General features: G+C 41.3%; 1 protein-coding gene across 1 annotated transcript in view; it reads right to left on the bottom strand.

Annotated features, from left to right (window-relative positions):
- The window catches only part of SNX24 (sorting nexin 24), a 140940-nt gene extending 133672 nt beyond the window's left edge, over positions 1-7268 (bottom strand). The window contains exon 1 of the mRNA XM_028514771.2: positions 6866-7268. Within this exon, the coding sequence (XP_028370572.1) occupies positions 6866-6925 (60 nt within the window). The 5' untranslated portion in view covers positions 6926-7268. The remainder of the gene's footprint in view (positions 1-6865) is intronic.
- Positions 7269-17985: the final 10717 nt, after the last annotated feature.

The following is a 17985-nucleotide window of genomic DNA, read 5'->3' as shown; positions in this document are numbered from 1 at the left end:
AGGGCTGCGGGAGTCTTCACTCTGCTAAAGCTGTGTGGCTCTCTCTCCAATGACCATGATCCTCTCTGTACCTCCACAGCCACATGGTTCTCTCCTCTCAGGGCTGCAGGAGTCTGCACTCCGTCAAGTCCGCGTGGTTCTCCTTCTTAAAGCAGCATGGTTCTCCCTCCTCAATGGCTGCCAAGTCTGGGTTTTAAATCCCCGCGGCCAATCTTCCTCTGCAGCCTCATTTCCGACTCCTCCCACACTCGGCTTCACATGCCAGAAATCGTATCCTTCCAGCTTTACTGGGCTGCCATCATGAGTCTGGGCAGGCGTGGCCCCATGTCCTGGAGCCAGTCCTCTCTGAGCTACCACACAGGCGCTGTAACTCAGGGGACACCCCCCCCCAGTTACATCTGGGTGGGGAAATTACTTCCATTCCCCTGGCTTAGAGCTGATCACAGCTACTTAACATATCTATGCAACCAGTCAAAGGTTATAGATATGCCAAAGGACGACCATGCCAGAGCTTAGCTGCAAGGCTGTTGCTATGCTAAACAGCTCTCAATGGCCCTGCTCCATTTGTCCCTTCCCCCAACCCACACCCAGGGCGGGGGGGGGGGGGGGGGGGGGGGGGGGGGGGGGGGTGGAGACATCCCAAAATCTCCTGGACACCTTAAGTTCTGGACCCCATTTCAAATACCCATTTGGGGCCCCCCCTCTTGGCTGCACCCTGTAACAATATGACGCTCTAATTCTATCAATCTCAACATCTAAAGTTCAGAGATTTTTTAGTATGGGTAAAAGACAAAGTTGAAGATAGAAGAAACTAAGAAAAAAATCTGTTTTCCTGAATTTACCATATATTTTATCTTTTAAAAATCCCTAGCTTTGACCACTGAAAAGATCTAGAAACTTCTATAAATCCAGTGTCAGTGTACACACCTTGTGCCCAGATCATAGGCTCTAAATATCACTTTCCACCAAAAGCAACCAGGGATCTTTAGAGGAGAAGCAAATTCCAAAACTGGTGTGAAAAAGGTAGAAGATGTATGGAGAATATCTTGTTATAGTAGAAAGCAAGTAAGTTATCAAAGTTTCTCTATGCCCTTTACAGTACTATATCCTAATCATGTATGTGAGTGTATTATCCTTTATGATCTTGAAGGGAAATAAACATATGTAGTAAATAAGGCTAAAAATCTGAACCTGAATTGACATACATAATTTGAAAGTTGTACTAAGGTCATTTGGTTATAGGTAATTGTTACTTCTGAAGTATTCAAAGTTTTTGCAAAGAGTTTATTTTATGTAGCATAAATATTTCTGGACTTCTTGTTTACATTATTAGTTCACATTAAAGAGCTTTAAAAAAAGCAAACTTCAAGGCAGTCCCCACTCGAAATAATAGGACACAATCTAGAACACAGCTAGAGACGCCATTCCTTGCAGTTTGCAAGGATAATCTTATTTAATCTCCAAGCCACCCTATAAGGTAGACAAGGATTTTCTCCCCTTGTACAGGTGAGGAAAACAACACACAGGGAGAGTAAGGAGCTTGCCCAAAGTCAGACTTTGGGCCAAACGCCAGAAGCAAGATTTGAATGCTGACTGCACAAGGTCACAGCCTATTCCTCTCACCTGAGGTTGTGTCAGCTTCTGTCATAAACTGGTACAGTATTATAAATGGGCGTTTGCCAACTGACAAAACTTACCAGGGAAGCATCTGAAATGAACAATATTTGATGTGATCTATAAAAGTTCATTTCTAAAAACATGCTTGCCTCATTTTTGAGACAGTGTGCTATTGTACAAGTTGGACTACTAATTTAGTATAACATCGAAGCAGAGGAAACAATGCAATGTGGTATCTTGGATCAGATCCTGGAACAGAATAAGGACATTAATGGAAAAAGTGTTGAAGTCCAAGTAGGGTCTGGAGTTCAGTTAATTATAACTTACCAATGCTCGTTTCCTTGTTGTGACTATATAACGGTGATGCATAGTGTTAACAGTGGGGAAACTGGGTGAGGGGTCTTACAGGAACTCTCACTACTAACCTTGCAATTTTTCTGCAAATCAAAAATTATTTCTGCAAATCTTAAATTATTTCAAAGAGTTTATATAAATAGATAAATTAAATAGTAAAAACTACTGAGGAAAGATTAAAATGTATTCCTAGCTCAATGAAAATAAACCTACTTCTGTCCCCAAATTTATATGCACCAACCATATTTGCAAAATTCAATCCTGTTGTACATACAGGGTCCAGCAAAACTAACGCCTTTTAATTACAAAATCATAAGCATGTAATTCTGTTACATAACAATATCACACTCAAGAACACCATATGATTTTAGGTGAAATGTTCAAATTAAAACTATAAATTATTACACCGATATTACTACCCTACCAACCACACTCAAGCAGGTGTTATTTCTGCTAGACCCCTGCATTTTGATTTTTAAGGGAATGTAGCATTCTGTCAATGTTCAAGAATATTTTCAAGCTGTATTTCTTTTTTTTTCTTTTTAAAGTTTTATTTATTTATTTATTTATTTTAAAGAGAGAAGGGAGGGAGAGAGATAGAGAGAGAGAAATATCAATGTGTGGTTGCTGGGGGTTATGGCCTGCAACCCAGGCATGTACCCTGGCTGGGAATCAAACCTGTGACACTTTGGTTCACAGCCCACACTCAATCCACTGAGCTATGCCAGCCAGGGCCTCAAGCTGTATTTCTTGTCCTTACATACCACAAGTAACATATCTTACACATGCTTGATTTAATCACTCAACAAGTATTTAATGTTCGCTTATGCTGCGCACTCACCACAAGGGAGGCAGTGTGCCAGCTTTGTCCTTGCTACACAAAGGGCTCCTTCATCACAGATGATGCATATAATGGGTGACTGAAGGATGCTGTTGTGGACATTTGTGCTCCCACTGTCCTTCTGACCTTCTCCCACTGTGGTGTCTGCAGAGTTACATGGTAGGAATGACTGACCTCATTCCCAGCTCCATATGCCCTCTATTTTAACTTTCTCTGGTTAACCTATCCTTGCCATGGTGATTGGTTTAGGTAGCCCTGGCCTCAGCCAATCAGCACCCAGAATTCCTCTGGTAACAGGAGTCATTGAGAAACCACCTGGGGTAATGAGCCATGAGGAAGATGTATTTGTTCAGAGCTTCTGGGAAAAAAATGTTCTCACCCTGTCTTCTACATCAGCAGCCTTCAACCTTTTTGGCATCAGGGACCAGTTTCTAGGAAGACAATTTTTCCATGGACCAGGGGCCGGGTGGGGGGAGGTTTCAGGATAATTCAGGAGGTTTCAGGATAAGTACACATTTATTGTGTACTTATTTTCTATACAACTCACCACATGCTAGGGTTAGCATGTGGGCTTACCAAAACTGTGACTGAAACAAATGTGCAGTACAGGAAAGAGGTGTGAGTGGAAGTGGTAAATAAAATAAGGGGCAGGCCACATACAGCCTAAAATAAGTGTTGGATTTTGACTTAAAGCCTGCCACCAGATGCAGCTTCATTGTCACTTGCCACTCACTGATAGGGTTTTGATATGAATCTGCAGGCAATTGATTTATTATGGCCTCTGTGCAGTCAAACTTCTCTGCTAATGATAATCTGTATTTGCAGCTGCTCCCCAGCACTAGCATCACTGCCTCAGCTCCACCTCAGATCAGCAGGCAGTAGATTCTCATAAGGAGCTCCGTCTCTCTGACTCCAACTTGTTCAAGCCTGAGTAGTTCCCACGGGCGTTCAGGCTAATAGCTCCTGCTTTAGACATGCTAATCATTAGAAGAATTCTGTTTGGGACTTGAGTTCTTACCAAAAAAAATCCCTCCCATTTCCCCTTTCATTGATATAAAAGAAGCCTGAACTCCAGACTTTCTTAAGGTGGATTTTAGGCTTCGGCCTCCCACCTTCTTGGTCTGTACCTCCTCAGTCAATAAACTTTTCCTTACTCCAAGCTCTGACACTGTGAATTTTTGCCTTTTGAGGCATCAGGCACATGGACTTTGGATGAGTAATAATATAAAGGTGTTGCTAATTTTGTGGTAAAATTTCATTTTGCTTATGTTTAAGAAGTCTTTCCCTGTCAGGCAGCCATAGCAAAATATTTACAGGTGAAATTATGTATTGGATTTGCTTCAAAATATTCCAGAATTTTTTTAAAAAAAAAAGGAAGAATGAGGACTGGTAAATAAAAGTTGTGAAATACTGAAGGTAAGAAATGGTAAACAGTGGTTCACTATATTGTTCCATTTTTGCATTTTAACCCATAAAATATGAAAATGATAATGACCGACCCCTGAATATCTCTCAATATTATGACCATGTATATATGATATTGCCTTGTTTACTGAAAAAAGTAATACATCAAGTAAGTAATCGGTAAGAGGCCAGACCTCAAGAAAGATATATTTTCTTAAGCACAACACAGTCAGTCAGAGTAAAGATGGACTTGGAAAACCATCTAATTCAATGCCTTAATTTTTACCACTAGGAAAAAATGGTATCTAATATATTCAAACTTTTGTATGGTTACATAAGTAGTAATTCTGGTTTTGTTGTCTTTCCCAATAATGTATCTGAAAAATGAAAACATCAGCCTATACTGGTACCCAGGAACCGCTTACCCTCATGTCTAATGGATGGTTCTCCATTCTCACCTAACAAGAACACTCAGCCACATGTAGCACCTTTCTCCTTGTAAAGTATCTACCATTTTTCTCTTCCTGCCTGACACTTCTGATTTCCTTCTCCCTCCAGATGCTACACTAATGATTCTTTGCTCATGCAAGTTCTATGTTTTACCTTCAGTTTTCCCTCTTTCCTCACTCCACACGCTCTTCCTGGGAATAACATCAACTTTTATGCTTTGACATCTTTTATGCTGAATGACTCCCTAGAGCCAATTTCCAGCCTTATATATCCTGAACTCCAAAATCAAATAGCCTCACCCGCCACAAAAAAACTCAACAGGTCCCCAGATGAAATCCCCCTGTCCTGCTTCAGCTCTTACTTGGTCACTGGCACTTGCACCCATGAGAGTCACCCTGCTGTCTCGCATCTAGTCACCTGGTCCTGGGGATTCTTGTAGTCATTCCCTTTCCTTTCTAAGTTGCCTTAGTTCAGGCTCCCATCCTCTTCTTTCTGAAGTTTTGCAAACTTCTCTTAAGTGATTAATGCTTTCTGGTCATCTTTCTAAATGCAAAGCTCATCATGTTACTTCCTTAAAACTCTCTAGTGACTTCCTGCTGTCTGAGCTGAAGTCCATCCTTTTTTGTAGCTCTCTGCGCTAGTGAGCACCTTTCTGTCAGGAATTACTCTTCTCTTCTGGTTTTCTTCTCCTGTCAGAACACACAACCATTCATTGTTTATTCAGCAGATAGGTACTGAATTCTTACTCTGTGATAGCCCTGTAATAGGGACAGCAGTGGGGACTGCCATGTGCTAGCCTCAAGGCACTTACAGCCTAGCAGGGAAACAGATATTAGAGAAATAAACTGGGGAGTGGGGAGCACTTGGTGGGTAGACAATAACCTCCCCATGAAGTAATATTTGAGTTCATCTGCGTTTTGTTACAATATACTCTCCTGCTTCTTTCTAAACTAAAATGACTTCGATGTTTCCCTTGTTTTCAGAGAAGCTGGTAGTGTGAAATGCCTCTTCCGAGATGAGATTCTGCCCTGCACTTCCTCTTTGCAGAATTCACAATCCCAGCAAAAAACTAATCAGATTTCAAGTCAGCATTCCTAAGCACTTCCCATCCGCATCCTCATCCCCCAGCCCAACACCCTAAAGCCGAGCAGAACAGCCCTCTCCCTCCTCAAGATTCAAGCGACATTCATCCTATCCCCTCCCTACCCAACCCTTACCTACCTACAAAAGTACTCCTAATTCTAAAAATTCCTTTGAGAGGATGATTGAATCTTCTCTATGCAAATACAAGGTTCCCAACAGGCTGTCACCAAAAAACCAGTAATACGTGGACAGGTTAAAATACTTCTCTGCCAAATTAGTGTAACTGGTGTTTAGCAAGTTGAGTGAACGAGAAGTGAATAAAATAATCCTTTCAAACTGTCTTCTGAAACCTTCTCCAAAGCCCAAATTCTTCCTAGGTCTACCCAGCCAGAGGCATTTCTCCCTCCAAGCCTACATTCATAGGGAAATCAACCACCTACTGTTTACTTACTAAACTTGTAACCCAAAGGTCCCAAGACTGGTCTCCGCCCTCCCCGCCCACTCCGCTGCGGAGCGCGGGGCCCTGTTTTTTATTTCTCTGCGCTTACAGTTCTAGGTATGAACAGGTGCTCAGTAAAGAACCCGATTTAGCCATTTTATGGCACAGAACTAGAAAAAACTTTGGAAACAATCTAAAAGCAACACACGTGTTACTAATAAATAGCTACAAATGATAATTTAAAAAATTAACATATCCATCTGAATGAAACCTACAGAACTTGGAAGCAACATCAACCCGCCGCGAAGCCACTTGTATCTGGGCAGAGGGAGCAGCTGCGCCAGAAAGGAACGCAGCCCAGCCCGGGCTCCAGGGGCCGGGAGACGGGAGAACGGCAAGTGCCGCGTCCTGGGACTCGACTCCCGGGGCTTCCGATCCGAGACCGGGAGCTGGGCTGGGAAGGGGAAGGGACGGAACCGGGACACCCCCAGCACCAGCAGCCCCGGCGCCGGGGAGGGGGGTGCCCGTTTCCTTGACAACCGCGCCGGGGCGCAGCCCTTCCACTGGGCCGGGGGAGGGGAGGGAGCGAAGGGACCCCCGAGCTGGGGCGACGGCGGCCTGAGGGGCACCTGCGGGGCTCAGCAGCCTCGGGTTCGCATAGCGGGGCGCGCGCCTACCGTGTATCCCCGCTCCAGGTCACTCTCCTCGTAGCGAAAGGACGGGATGTAGACCTCCATGGCCAGCTCCGGCCGGAGGAGGCCGAGCTGAGACTGGCTCACAGCCGCCGCTCCTCCCCCGGCCCCGCCGCCCCGCCTCCTTTCCTGGCGCCCGCGGGACCCAGCGGTTGCGCGGCGCTGACCCAGGTCTGCTGCGGGTCCCGCGTGGCGCTCTGGGCGGGCCGACGCTGGACCCCGGCGCCGGGGATCGGAGGGCGAGGGGCTCTGATCGCCTGGGTTCCAGGCCTAAAAAGGCGGAGACCAGCTGGGCCCAGAGGAGGCGAGGCCTGAAACCTGTGAGTCTGCAGAAAAAGGGTGTGCGCGCCGCCGCGCCGGGTGCCTTGGACAGGGCCCCACCCGGGCGCTCCCTGCCCTTCCCTTCGGGCTCAGGCGTGCACGAGTTTGCCACTTGGGAGACACTACCCTGAACAGATTGCAAGACCGCGAGGAATAGAAGAGCATTGGAGGTTCTTGATTTTGTTTTGGTTGTTTGATTTTTTAAAAAATTTTATTTCTAGAGAGAGGCAGAGAAACACCGACTTGTGGTTCGACTTATTTAGGCATTCACTGGTTGGTTCTTGCACGTGCCCGGCCGACGGGTGGAGCCCCCAACCTTGGTGTATTGGGTCAGCGCTCCAACCAACTGGGCGACCCACCCAGGGCCGGTTGAATTTTCACTTTAACTCTGCTGGCTTTAGCAGTGCACCCTCCAACTTTTACCAGAACGTCCCTGTTTTCCTACATCTCGTTCTGAGTTAGCCATCAAACCTGGGAATGGTATAATACAGATCCTGAAAGTCGTCTGGTCACTGAGACAAAGGCTTGTACTGCTTGCTCCAATTCCAAAATGCCGCCTCTAGGTAACTGGATAGGGCGTTTTAACTGCACGACTAAACAGAAGGTGCCAAAAGGTGGGGGGGGGGGGGTTGGGAGGGGGAATGGTGTGGCTGAATCCGCCTGGAGGGTCAGGGCCTAATCTGAAAGTATCTAAAAAATGAAGTGTTCCAATTAAAGAAACTTGATAATCAGGTTACCTATTTAAACTCGAAGTATCTTCCTTAGTTTACAGCACACTGTGGAATACAGATCTGAAGGTGATTCATGGGTCACTGAGAAGTGTCTTCACTAGTGGGGCTCTTGAGCAAGGCAAATAGTTGCACCTGACTCAGGTTGCATTTGAAGCCAGGACACATTTCAATTAGGGAAACTCTGAAGTTTATGATGAGCCGGTAAGTCATGGAAAAGAAGAATAATCAGGCCCTTTGCTTTAAAAAAAACCTGATACAACACTTTCTACATTAGTCTCACTTGAAAACCCATCCCCCTCATTCACACACTTGGAATTTAAGAATGTGTCTGCCTTTCAGAACTCCATGCCTCAGCTTAAGCTGTGTGCTGGAGGGGATCTCCTTTCTTCTTTGCTTCTGCTGCAGGGGTGTCACTCATTTTCACCAGGGCCACATCAACAGTGGCCTTCAAAGGGCCAAATGTAATTTTAGGTCTGTGTAAATGTTACTACTCCTTACCTAGGGGCAAGGAGCTAGGCACTGCAGCCAGGTAGAAACAAGGTGCCCGGGAGATAAAAGAAGGTGGAGGGCCGGATTCAGCCCTTGGGCCTTGTGTGTGCCACCTGTGTTCTACTGGAACCTCCTGATGTTACCAAACACCACATTTTGCCGTGTATAATGTGCACCCACGTTTATGGCCCAAACTTTCAGGAAAAAAATCTTCCATTTCATTTTTAAATTTATATTTGTAAACAAAACCAATTATCTTATTCCAGGGCATTATTATTTTGCATAAGGACATTGTTTTATTGCTGTCTGGAGTTACTCTTTTAATGCATAAGCCTAAATAAAAGAATAAAAAACATACATATGGAATTAGTACTCCTCACGGTGACCAGAGGAGAGATGGGAGGGAGGATAACAAGGGACAGAGGGGGAAGGGTCAAGTCAAGGAACATGTACAAAGGGCCCATGGACAAGGACAATGGGGAGGGGGTTGTCTTTGGGAGCAGGGGGTTGGACAGGGCAGGGGAGAGCAAGCGAGGAAAAATGGGGGCAACTCTAACTGAACAGCAATAAAAAAAGAATTACAAACATTTAGATAGATACGGAATTAGTACTACCTATGTATAATGTGCATCATTTTTCCCTCAAAAATCTGGCCAAAAAGTGTACATTACACATGGAAAAATACTGGCTGGCTCTGTGGACACCAGGCTGCCTGAGTTCAGAGCCCGGATTGTGTGTAGGTGACTGTTGCACTGTCTTGTGTGATTTATCTGCTGCACCCACTCGGTCCTGGGAAAAGGACCCTTTAAAAAATGTTATTTCCCACTTGGTTTATTACCTGGCATATTTTTCTTGAAAACATTTACACACTCATCTCTACAAAATTAGTGGAATGCAGCAGGTATCATGCTATGCTATTGCATACCATATTTCACTGAGAGCTCATACCAATCCCGTGAGGAAGTGTTATGTGCAATAGGACTCACAAGGACTAAGGGTTTCTGTTTTTTATTTAAAAAATAATAATCGTTGCTGATGGCAGAAAACCCCCAATTTCAAGATTGGTTGAAACAGGTTATTAAAGTCTCAGTGGGTAATGGAACCCATAATTATGTAATCATAAAATCCTTGAGCTACAGCTTGCAGGTCAAGCTTTTAAGATGCTTTCTATAACATTCTTCCAGCACAGCCTGCTAGTAGCCTGGCATACGTATTTTTGTCTGGCATGGTTTACCTATTTACCAGCTGGATTAAAGAGGCAGAGGTGTGTGGGCCCATGAAGATCTGGCAGATGGTCCAAATGAAACCTCTTTACTAAATTTCTACTAATAGCTGTGTAGAATTTAATTTTGCCTTGCTGAAAGTGTACACAAGCTCCCAATACATGACTATGTTCTTGAAGGTCTATCAGCTCAACTGTAAGTGGTATTATTATAGTTTTAATTGTTACAGGTGGCATAACTGAAGTTCAGAGAGGGTAAATAAATATGAAACTACTCGCTAGTAATTAGAAGAGCTAGATTTCTAACCAGGTCCTGTGAGTAACCAACCACTAATCAGGGGTGAAGAGAATACCACTGAAGCGAACATGGCAAATGTATTACCTGTTGTTTCTACAGATCTCTTAGTCTGACTCTAGAGCCTGTGACAGGCCAGCTGAATGTTTTCATAGAACAGTAATAAAAATACATGGCAAATACAGATAAAAGACATTAAACAGTATCTGTTAATAAATGTGAAAAAATATATACATAAGCAAAATAATAAAATTCTGCTGGAATGTGGGTACAAAAATCTTACACTAGAAATACCACATTTATCTAGTATTAGGTAGGAATATTTTTACAGCAAATTTAATAAACTTTTAAATACCAACTTATATTAGAAATTTTGGCCAAAATCTATCTAGAATGTATTATGTATAAAGCCAACACATCATAACCAAATAAGATTTTTCCTGGGAATATAAAGAAGGTTAAATATTAAGAAATCTGTTGATGTATTTCTCAACATCAGATTGTCAGATTAGAAAATAAAATAAGTGAGTATCCTAATAAATCCTGAAAGAACATTAATAAATCAGTACACCTCTTCCTAATTATTCTTAACAGGCTAGAAATAGCAAGAAACTTCTTTAATTTGAACATAACAACACAGCAAATATCCTATTGAACATCATATGAGGAAGCATCATAGTAGTGTCAATAAGTTTCACAATGTTGTGTTAACACTTTGCTGTAAGCCCTTGACGGTGCAATAAGACACGTAAAAGAAATAAGAGGTGCCAGTAATAGGTAGGAAGACAGAAAACTAAGTTTATTTGTAAATGAAGTGATCTATATAAAACAGAATAAACTTCTAAAAGTTAATTAGAATAAAAGAGTTTCATTAGGTGCCAGATCTTAAAATCAACATATACAATTAATAGATTTCATATACAATAGCTTTCTTACATATCAATATTAACCAATTAGAAAATAACAGGGAAGACCAAAAGATTTCATCAATAACAGGTTTAAAAACTTCAATGTCTAAAGATAAACTTAACAGTAAATGTGCAAGACCTATATGAACAAAACTAAAAACTAAAAAGCAGAACACTTTAATAAAGGACATAAGAGATCTGAAAATAACTATATCATGTTCCTGGATGGGAGAATCAAAATTTTAAAGATGTAAGCTTTCATCAAAATGCTTTAAAAAGTTAATACAATCAAAGCACTGACAAGCTCAGAAAAGTGACAAACTGGTTTTAATATTCACTTGAAAAATGACGCCCTGGCTGGCGTAGCTCAGGGGATTGAGCGTGGGCTGAGAACCAAAGTGTAGCAGGTTCAAATCCCAGTCAGGGTACATGCCTGGGTTGCAGGCCATGACCCCTAGCAACCGCACATGGATGTTTCTCTCTCTCTCTCTCCTTCCCTTCCCTCTCTAAAAATAAATAAATAAAATCTTAAAAGAAAAAGAAAAATGAATAGCCAGGGCAAGTCTGAGCAAAAAGAAAATGAACAAGGGGATAAGTTAATCTATAGAATATCAAAGCATACTATAAAGCCATAGTAATTAAACCTTGTATGATCCTGGACAGAACTGGACAATGACCAAGGGTCTCAAATAGTCCAGAACTACATCTTTGGATATGGGGGAACATGATATGAAAAAACAATGGCATTTCAAACCCATGGGAAGAAAAATGAACCATTCAATAAATAGTGTTTATAGAGTTTTAATAAATGTTTATAAACAGGAAAGTTTTATTAATTTTTAAAATACTTAATTTTAATTAATTTAATTTAATTTAGTTTATTTAATTTTAAAAATACTTTAAATAAATGGTATAATAAATAGTTTATGGCAAGTAAATATCCATCTGGGAGAAAAATAGATTTTTTAAATGAACTCCATGTATAGTAAAAAGCTCTATGAAAAAAACAAAGTTATAAAACCTTAAGGTAGACAGAGTCTTTTTTATTACAATATACAAAATGTAAAAGACATTAAGAGAAAGATTTTTAGACTAGATGAAGATTTAAAATTAATCTAAACTCAAAACCGTAAAGTGTAAAAGCTTTCAATAAACTGAGGAAAGTACCTGCAACATGTATAACAGGATTAATGCATATTTCATATGTAAAGAGTAAGTACATAAATTTTTTTAGTGGCACAAGAGGAAATGGACACAGTGTACATAGGCAATTTCCAGAAGACTTTACATCTACCAAACCTCCCCACCCCCAAACCATGTTATTTATCTATGGCCACATAACAAAATTTAGCTGACAGCAATAAACAGTTATTATCGTCCACAGTTCCTGTGGGTCAGGAATCTCAGAGCAGCTTAGGTTGCTGTGAAGACGTCCAGTCACCTCAAGACTCTACTGGGCTGCAGGATCCACTCAAAGTGGTGCACTCACAGGCCTAGCAAGTTAATGTTGGTTGTTGGCAGAAGGCCTTAATTGCTAGCCACTCTGACACCTCCCTAGGGCTTCTTGAATGTCCTGAAGACATCAAGGCTGGCTTTCCCTAAAGCAAGATCCAAAAGAGCTCAGGGCAGAAGCCACAATGACTTTATCACCTACCCTCAAAAGACATTCTTCATTTCCACAGTATCTCACTGATTATACAGGTTAGGCTGACTCAGTATGGGAGGGAATCGCACAATGGCTTAAGCCTCAGGAGACAAGCATTATTTGGGGCCATGGTGGAAGCTAACTACCACATAACCATGAGCAGAAATGCTTACTTAAGTCTAGTAGTAATCAAAGAAATAAAAACTAAAATAATGAGGTACCATTTTCAACTCAATAGGCAAAAATTTCAAAGATTATTCCAGTGCTGACAAGGAAGTGGAGAAGTGAATACTTTTGGTAAGACGGTAAACTAGGACCGTCTTTTTGAGTGACAAATTAACAGTAGCTACTGTGGTTTCACAGGTACGCATTCAGTCCAGAAATTTCACTTCTAGAGGCAGTTCCATATGTGCAGGGCAGAGAAGGTGTGTACAAGAAGAGTACAGCATTGTTTGTGATGGCAAAACTTGGGAAACAAATTCTATCATATTGTGGATCAAAATTGTTGGTGTATCTATACTATGAATGCTATGTTGCAGTTTAAAAAGTTGATGCAGAGAATTTCTGGGTTAAGAAAGCAAATTGAACATACATAACTAGTTTCGCTCCTTCCAGCCCCATAAAACTGTAACAAGGGATTTTTTTTCCTTCTTTTTTTAAACCCACGGAGGTAGGAAAATGGGAGAAGAGAGAACAGTAACAATATTTCTGTAAGCTAGAGGGCAGATAGATTAGTAACAATTTTAGTGAACAAGAAAAAGCTAAATTTAAGTCAGCAGTGGCACAGCTGAAAATCAATCTGATTTACACAGTACAACACCCAAGAAGCTCAGAGACCAGGAACAGCAGGTACCTCTAGAATGGGATGTAGCTGGCTAAAATAAGGAAGACTAAGTAAAACTGAGGATCAGGAAGTTCCCTTAATTCCCTCCTCTACCTCTGTGCAACTCTGGAAGACATATCCTTGGGAGGGGGAAAAGAGTCTTTGCATTGGAAGTTGACTAGCCCAGTAAGGGCATGGGAACTTACCGAAAAATTGTTGGAATCTGGGGGTGTTGTCATATACATATTGTATGACCGATGCTGAAACCTTGTAGAGGCTGGAAGATACCACTCTACCTTCCAGGAAGGAAACAGGAGAAGTATCCTCTGGGAAATCTGACCAGCCCAAGAGGAAAAATCTAGAGATAACAACAGTGGAAATTCCCTACAAACAGCCCAATGAGATCACTCTTCAGTAACACTCAAATCCGCCAGGCCCCATGACTGCACCCAGAGCTTCTACTCAGCTTGCAATTCCCACTGCTAATCCTGAGGAGACATCCAAGGATTAACAGGTATCTCAGGAAAGCATCTAACACGAAAGAATGACCAAAACAGAAAATTTGGAGGAAACAGAGAGGAAAATAACTTGGAAAAAGCAAACTATCACTTATATCTCAAGAGAGAGAGAAAGAGAGGAAAGTAACAGCAGCAGTTCAGGATGTCCATTATCAAAAAAAATTAGGTCTTCCAGAAAGAGAAGACAAAAGTGAGGAAATCCTGAGTGAAATAAGTCAAGAAAATTTCCAGAACTCAATGTCGTGTCTTCAGACTGAAAACACCCACAGAGGATGAAAGCAGGTGTACACTCTAGCAAATCTCTGTGAGGCTTCAGAACCCTAGTGATAAAAGATCCTCTAGTCTTGTGGGGGTGGGGGAGCAGTCATATAAAAAAGATAAGAATAGCTTTGGAATTTTCATCAGTGACACTGGAATCTAGAAGACAATAGAGCATTGTCTTCAGAATTATAAAGAAAATTATTTTCAACATATGCTTAGCTAAATTACCTATAAGCATTAAGGTAAAACAGTTTCAAAAGCATAATTTTTGTGTATCCATTTCCAGAACTCTGTATAGCCACCGAAGTGAGGGAATAAATCAAGAAAGAAGAAAACATGGAGTATAGAGAACAGGGGACACAACCCAAGGAGAAGCAAAGGGAGTCTTCAAGATCACCACACTGTTCTAAAAATTAAAGCTTATTTTTCTTAAAAAAATGAGAATAATGGTTAAATATACAACTTTCAATGGTGAACAATATTTGTATAGGCATAATAATGGAAATACTGATGTTGCATTGGAAGTTGACTAGCCCAGTAAGGGCATGTAACTAAAAATTGTAATGATGACATTGGAAGTAGGGGGTGGGAGTGTGTGAGCCAGACAAATGGCAAAGTAGGGGAACTAAAAGTCTCATCATCGTAAAAAAAGACAAGTAGATAATGTCTAAAACTGATCCAGAATATAGCAATATATGCATATTTAATATTTTGCATTTTATTTAGAAAGTTGAAGGTATATAAATGGCAGAGGAAATAGCTACAAGTAAAAAGAGTTTGTCATTGACGAAAAGGCCTGGGCAAACAGGGTCCACAGAAGGCCTGGAACCACGCCTTTCCAATGAAAATTTAGTTTTCAAGCTATGTGCACATATTAACTTGATGAAATAAATGTTAATCTAAAAATCAGAAAACTGAAGTCAATTTTTATTTAGTGACATGCCAACACTTTTAATACTTTGGTATATCGAAAAGTAAATTTGAGGATCCAAAGCATTAACCCTACTTGCACTACTGAAGAGCCCAAACAGTTGTTTGCATATTGAAGTTTTTTTTTTAAGAGCACCAGTACACTAAAAATCCACGTCACTTCTGAAATTTAGGTTTCCTCCTCTGACCACGTCCTTCCCTCCGACTCCCTCATGACCAGAACACCTTTCACCTCATCACCACATCCCTGTCCCCGTTTATGCCTGCCACTGCTCTTGTCTTCATCGGTTTGGTTTTTAAAATTGTTTCAAAATCCTCCCCGCCTTGACTTTTCCCCGCCCTCACCCACAATCCCTGTTTTAGTCCCACTTTCTTGTGGCTGAAGAAATGGATATTTTCTTTGGTTGGCTTTTTGCGAATTGATGATTTCCAAACTCACTTGAAAGTCAGTACTCATCAGTGGCTTCCTCATCTCCTGTGTCCCAAACATGCACCCTTGTTCTCAGGCCTCTTGCTTTTGCTTCCTGCTGACATCACCCCCTGATGATGGCTCAACTTCCTGTTTCACCAAGAAAAGCAGTCAGGCTTTATTTCCTAATATACTCATCCTTCCCTTCTTTTTGTTTAAAGAAAACATCCCTACTTCTTTCTGAGGCTCTATCCATCTACCTGATGTCACCTCCATTATTCCTTTAAACATTAGCGCTACCCAGTATTTTGACCTCAGCAAGCCAACTTCATTCTATTTGTTCTCTGAGGGTTCCTTCATTAACAATGATGGGTTTAAGGGACAGAGCATGCTCCTATTTCTAAGCTGATGATGAAATACCTAGTCCTGGCTTTTGTTCTCATACATGTTCATGTTGGATGTCCAAATGTACCTCAGAAACAACATGCTGTAAAGAGCAATGCTTCCCCAAACCTATAGCTCCTATGTCAGTTAATCAAAGCATCAGTATCCCATGTCATCGAAGCCAGAAGTCTGAGCACCATCCTAGACAGCTATCTTGTCCTTCCTTGATACCTAAACCATTGCTTCAGTGTCTGACACATAGGGATGAACAATATTTATTGGATGAACAAAATTTGCCCATTTTGATTTCCATTTTCCTAGGTTCTTTCCTTTCTTACGTCCACTGCAGTGGCCAGGCCCTCACCATCACTTGGCTGGATGATTGCCACTCCATTAGACTTTATTGTGATCCTTTAATTTTCCGTGTTTTTTCCTTCATTGATTACTACCTCCCTTAGTTTACAACATATTCTAGGTTCTTGTATGTGTTTCTGGGAGCAAATAAACTACTTTCCCTGAGCATCTGCCACATTTCTCTCTCGCTTTTTTTGCCTTTGTCCCCAGTCATCTTTAAAGGTCTCTAGCTCATTTCCTGTCAAGACTCATAGAGTATCCTTGTAGTGGGGGTAGCTCTAAACTACCATTGGCTAAATACAAAGTTTTGACTGCAAGCATCCTTCCCCATCCACCAAGGATCCTCAGCCCCCTGCACTCCAAGTGTGCAGATCTCAGGGACAAACTGTTCTGAGAGGAAAACCTTCTGGTAAGCCCATTTAGACCCCAGTCAAGCACACATCCACTGTTTTGAAGAATCCCTAAAGACTGGTGAAATAATCAAAATGCAGGTAAACACTTATTGGATGCATGATAGCTAATGTGTATCAAGTACTTGCTACTGCTGAGAAATTCACATTAATTATCTTAAGCCCCTTAAAGAGTGCCTGAACAGGTACTATTATTATTTTCCATTTTACAGATAAGGAAACTAAATTTTGAGTAAAATAGCTTGCTCCAAGTCAGTGATGTAGATTCTTAAGCCAGGTTCAAACTAGCAGGCTAAACGCATGACTATTCTTAATCATTCCATTACACTCTCTTGGCTGTACCATGCTAGGCTCTACAATAAATAAGGATATAGTCATTCCTGAAGAAGCATACAGACTAGTCAAGGCAGTAAGGCCCGGCAACTATAATGCAAAACAGCCACCCATAAGTACAATCTGAAAGGTGCAAAGTGTTACTAGAGTCCTATTAACAGAGATCTAGTTACTAGACATCAGCAGAGGTTCCTGGCTTTCATCCAGTTAGGAGGCTAAAAAGGATACAAAGATGTGGACTTCAAGTAAAAAGGGAAGATAAGGCTTAAACAATTGCTGGTAAGGGCAAGAAGGTAACTCAGACATGGTAACATCAGTAGCAGCATTGAGCTGGGAAGGCATACAACATGCTCACAAGACACGGGCATTTTTGATTAAAGAAAAAGGTGGGTGAAGATAAGGATGTAAGAGCAAAACAGAAACAGTAATTTGAGACAAGATTCTAGATAATTTGGACTTTGTAGTCTATAGCAGGCGTGTCAAACTCATTTTCACCAGGGGCCACATCAGCCTCAAGGTTGCCTTCAAAGGGCTGGATGTAGAGCTCCTTGCCCCTAGTTAAGGAGTAGTTACATTTATACAGTCCTAAAATCACATTCAGCCCTTTGAAGGCAACTGCAAGGCCAATGTGGCCCCAGGTGAAAATGAGTTTGACAACGCTGGTCTTTAGGGATCTATTGAAGATTATTGTGCATAGCATTGCAATAAGATTTCTTCTTTAGGAAGGTCATTTTACCAGCAGGTGGTAGGAATGGCAGAGTAGGGAAACTGAAAGAATGTGTATTTATTTCATGGGAGACTTAGGATAGTTCTGGAACATGGACACAAGATCTTAACTCTGAAAGAACAACAGTAGAAATGAGAAGGGAATCAATTTCAGAAACAAAATTAACTCAAGTTGGTCTTGAGAAAACAATGATACCTAAACAATGTAACTGAAAATGTAAGTATTTTGCTTCATGTCTCAGTTACAAAAGGCTGGGAAACATTTTTCAATGAAATTTAGAAATTCATTTTGGTTGACAAGTCTACTGTCCTGCATGCACACACATTTATGTACACATACAAATCC

Source organism: Phyllostomus discolor, chromosome 3 (assembly GCF_004126475.2).
Source record: "Phyllostomus discolor isolate MPI-MPIP mPhyDis1 chromosome 3, mPhyDis1.pri.v3, whole genome shotgun sequence".
Lineage (NCBI taxonomy): Eukaryota > Metazoa > Chordata > Mammalia > Chiroptera > Phyllostomidae > Phyllostomus > Phyllostomus discolor.
Note: the sequence above shows the minus strand (reverse complement) of the source record. Positions and strands in the feature narration are given on the sequence as shown.